General features: G+C 33.5%; 1 protein-coding gene and 1 long non-coding RNA gene across 2 annotated transcripts; one reads left to right on the forward strand and one right to left on the reverse strand.

Annotated features, from left to right (window-relative positions):
- Window positions 1-674: 674 nt before the first annotated feature.
- On the reverse strand, window positions 675-3,766 carry LOC114931499 (uncharacterized). The gene is made up of 3 exons (XR_003819680.2): window positions 2,279-3,766; window positions 1,852-2,039; window positions 675-1,474 (listed from the first exon to the last, which is right to left on the reverse strand). It is a non-coding gene; the product is annotated as an uncharacterized LOC114931499 (long non-coding RNA).
- LOC146722803 (uncharacterized) lies at window positions 919-3,745 on the forward strand. Its single transcript, XM_085483813.1, has 4 exons — window positions 919-1,392; window positions 1,848-2,032; window positions 2,295-2,660; window positions 2,799-3,745. The coding sequence occupies exons 1-4, from the start codon at window positions 1,056-1,058 to the stop codon at window positions 3,030-3,032; spliced, it is 1,122 nt and encodes a 373-aa protein (XP_085339939.1). The 5' UTR covers window positions 919-1,055; the 3' UTR covers window positions 3,033-3,745.
- Window positions 3,767-3,781: the final 15 nt, after the last annotated feature.

The raw sequence follows: 3,781 nt of genomic DNA on the forward strand, positions 1-3,781 counted from the left end.
TTATAATTCTTAGAGAGAATTACAAGTATAGAACTCTGTATATCAATATGCAAAATCTAGGTCAAGTTCTAAATTACGTCGGAATGTAAAATCCATATCGTTCCCTCCTATAATTTAATAATTTTGCATCAATCCACAAAATATATATATCATCGAAAACTGTGTATATATATTTTTATAATTAATGTATATACATTTACAGATGCATCAAAATATATTTTTCTAAATGTATATATATATTTCAAATACATTATTTATATTTTTTAAAATTCATCCTTTTAGTAATTTATTTTTTTTCAATTTCTTTTTTCTATTTTAATTTTTCTGTTATTTTTCTATCACTTAACTCTAATAATAATAAGGAAATAAAATATATTTGTTTTAGAATTATCTTCTATATTGTACTATTATAATAAATGCTACTTTATTAGCTTTAAGAAGTTTTGATTATATCTTATCATTGATTTTATAATTGGTGATTATAAAAGTTGAAGTAAAAGATATAGATATAGAAGATTATAGAACATTTTGATTATAGAAGATTACATGTATACATAAGAATTGTTTATACATATATGCTTCCAAATAATGTCAGAATGTCTTTTTGAAATGTTACTTAGCAGAATTTATTAAAAAATAATTTTCACGATATTATTTTTATTTGACTTGTCTTTTTTAATATTTCTCTTTCTCAATACAAAATCACACAATTATTAATATGCATACCATATATGCATTTGTTGAATTCCTGATGATATAACTATGTTTATAATATATTATAATAATACATAAAATCATATAGAGAACAGAGGAGGAAAGCCAGCAAGAACGAAATATAAACTACAGTTGAAAAGGACACGTATCTATATATTGTCACACCTGCATACCGAAGAGATTCCGGCGGCGAAATGGCGCGGTCGCAATATCGAGCGACCCGGTGACCTCTCCGGCGCGGTCGGTGGAATTGATTATTTTCAGGAGTGAGTTCCCTTGTATAAAATATATACATATACGTCGAGCAGCTTAGAGATATGACGCTGGCCAGGTAGTCCGTCATGGAGAGTCGTTCGGGCAGCATAAAGGATCCCATCTACTACCCGGAGAACGATGGCACGTCGAGCGCTGGGGGTGGCGGCGGTGGTAGCGAATCCGCTGACAAGAGTCAACGTAGCTCCCTCGGCAGCCAGGAGATCAGCCTGGACGACGGCAACGCGCTCAAGGTGCCGCGAAAATTCATCACCAACTGGCGACAGGCCTGCGATCGGACCCGCGATCGGACCAAGGACCTGCTGAAGAGATGGCGAACGACAAGCAGCAACATCGACGAGCTCGCTGTCCAACCCGCCGTCATCCCCGAACTGGAACAACCTAGCTGGAGCGTACACGTGTGGAGTGAGTACTTGACCTCTATTTTAGCTAGACTTTCTTCTTCGAGTATAATGTGAATTATTTTATGTAGAGTGTCTTCATCTGCCTGTAAAATTATTTGCGACTAATTTTTTTAAAGTAACAATAACGCAATTATATGAAGTAACAATTCATTTCCACAAATGATTTTTAAATTAGTTTTTTAATTGAATTTTATGTATAAGTAAAAATCTTATGTGATAGCAATTATTAATACAAAGTTTGCATGCATTTTGTATATGATTTTACAAAAATTTGGTGCTCACTCAAAGTCGAAGGATTTCTATTTTATGCTGTCTATAATATTTCCTAGCAGTATGATAATAAGTATTACATTGTAATTTAATAATAAATTAAAATCAATATTAAATTATTTTACGACAATGAAAATACTGATATGATCTAAATCTAAAATATGATTAATTTTTGTAATTTAATAGCAACCTGGGTAAGCCGCTTTCCGAGTGATGAGAGTTTGTCCGCTATTAATGAATTTGGTGAAATCGACGGTTCAAAATCTTTAGCACTCATACAGCGTGATAAGTTTTCCCATTTTTTTACGTATCTCTTGGATCACGATAAAGACGGTTACATCAACAGGAAGGATTTTTCAACACTCTCGGAGGTATAGTCTAAAAATTCAAATTTTGCATTATTTTAAAATTTATAAAAATAATATAAACTTTAATTATTTTGTTATAGTTTTTTTTACGCTTTTATGAAAAATTATATAAATATTTATATTATGCTCGAGCCGCACGAAAATGACATGTATTAAAATATTGCTGATTTATAATTTACACAATACATATTTATTAATAAATTTGAAAAAAAGTAAAACAATCTAAAATTTGAAATAAGTAATCAATACCTTGATCTTCCAAAAGCGTTTGAGAAGATTTGCGGATTGGTCATGGAATGGTCCGGAATATTTGAGGCTGTTGGAGATCGAGAACGGATTCGCCGGATTGATTCTTCAGGAGAAGGAATCCGCAGAGTCGGATAAAAAAATCGACCTCGAGGAATGGCTGTCCTGGTGGGCGAAAATCGTCGCACCACCGGACGGTGCAAGCTACAACGATATACCGTTTTGGATCAAAGTTATGCCTAGGGTGTTCTTTCTCGCCATCAACAGCTCCGGTAGTGGAATGATCAGCAAGAAGGAACTCGCGGCTTTTTACGGATCCGTGGTCGGCTTGGACACCGACAGAATAAAGAAGTGTCTGGATATCGCGTACGATTCCATGACTTCGGTAAGTTAATTCAAAACAAATAAAGAAATTTTTTACAAGAAATTTTCAATTAAAGTTATAATGTGAAATTTTGACACATCTAAGACTAACTTATCTCTTGAAGTTTATAATATATAACGATGAGAAATTTGTTAAAAGAATGGAGATCATCCTCTTGGCTGGCCGCAGTATCAGCTGGTGTTCGCTAACTTCCTATTCGGTCGCGGCCCTTTCGGTCCGGGAGAGCATTTCCTGGGCATGACGGATTCCTGCATGATACGCGATAACACCGTACCGTTTCCCATCGATTATTCTGCGATGAACACACCGCGGGATAAATTAGAGGTGTACAGTCCCCATTGTAAAAGCAACAGGCGAAGCGTCGTAGTCTAACAGTGAAATCACGTAAGAGAGTTCCTTTTTAGTTATTGACGTAACGTGCACGATTATTCCTCGAGAGTGCCTAATATATTCTGTATCGTAATGTATACTCGTATTTGATATAGATTTTAGTCAATTTGCAGAAAGATTCGCAATAAGATAATCAAAGAGAATTAAAATAATATCTTGCATAATTATTCCGGCGCGTAAATATAAAAAAATATATCGACCTTCTACTAAAAATATAATTAATAGTATCACGTTTTAATACACCATCCACACTGCCATTTATTTTATGAGAGCAATATATCCTATATCGTGCGCAAGTGTGAAAACATATTTATGTTAGAATATAAAAAAGGTTTTATTCTTATCCCCCAAAAAATATATATTTGATTAAAGTTAATATAAAGCCTTTATGTGATGTTCGATTTTGTATATAGAGGAATATTGATCATTTAAGGGGAAATCTATATGAGTTACGTACTTACAAAATTTATTTCAAGCGCATATGGCACTTAGTATTCCTTACACGAACTATTCGAATTCATTAACACATGAATATTAATACACGAGACACGTGATTTTCGCAAATAATATCAATTCTGATTTCATTATACGAAGCGGGCGTTTTATATAATTATTGCGTCTACAAATAATGAGAAAATAGGGATGACACTTTTTTCGACTATATGTTTGTACTTACATTAAATATTTATAAACAATTCTATACCCGTTTTACCCCACCCACCCTCCCTCCC

This window comes from Nylanderia fulva, unplaced genomic scaffold, assembly GCF_048542155.1.
Source record: "Nylanderia fulva isolate GAGA-0341 unplaced genomic scaffold, ASM4854215v1 Scaffold27, whole genome shotgun sequence".
NCBI classification, from domain to species: Eukaryota; Metazoa; Arthropoda; class Insecta; order Hymenoptera; family Formicidae; genus Nylanderia; species Nylanderia fulva.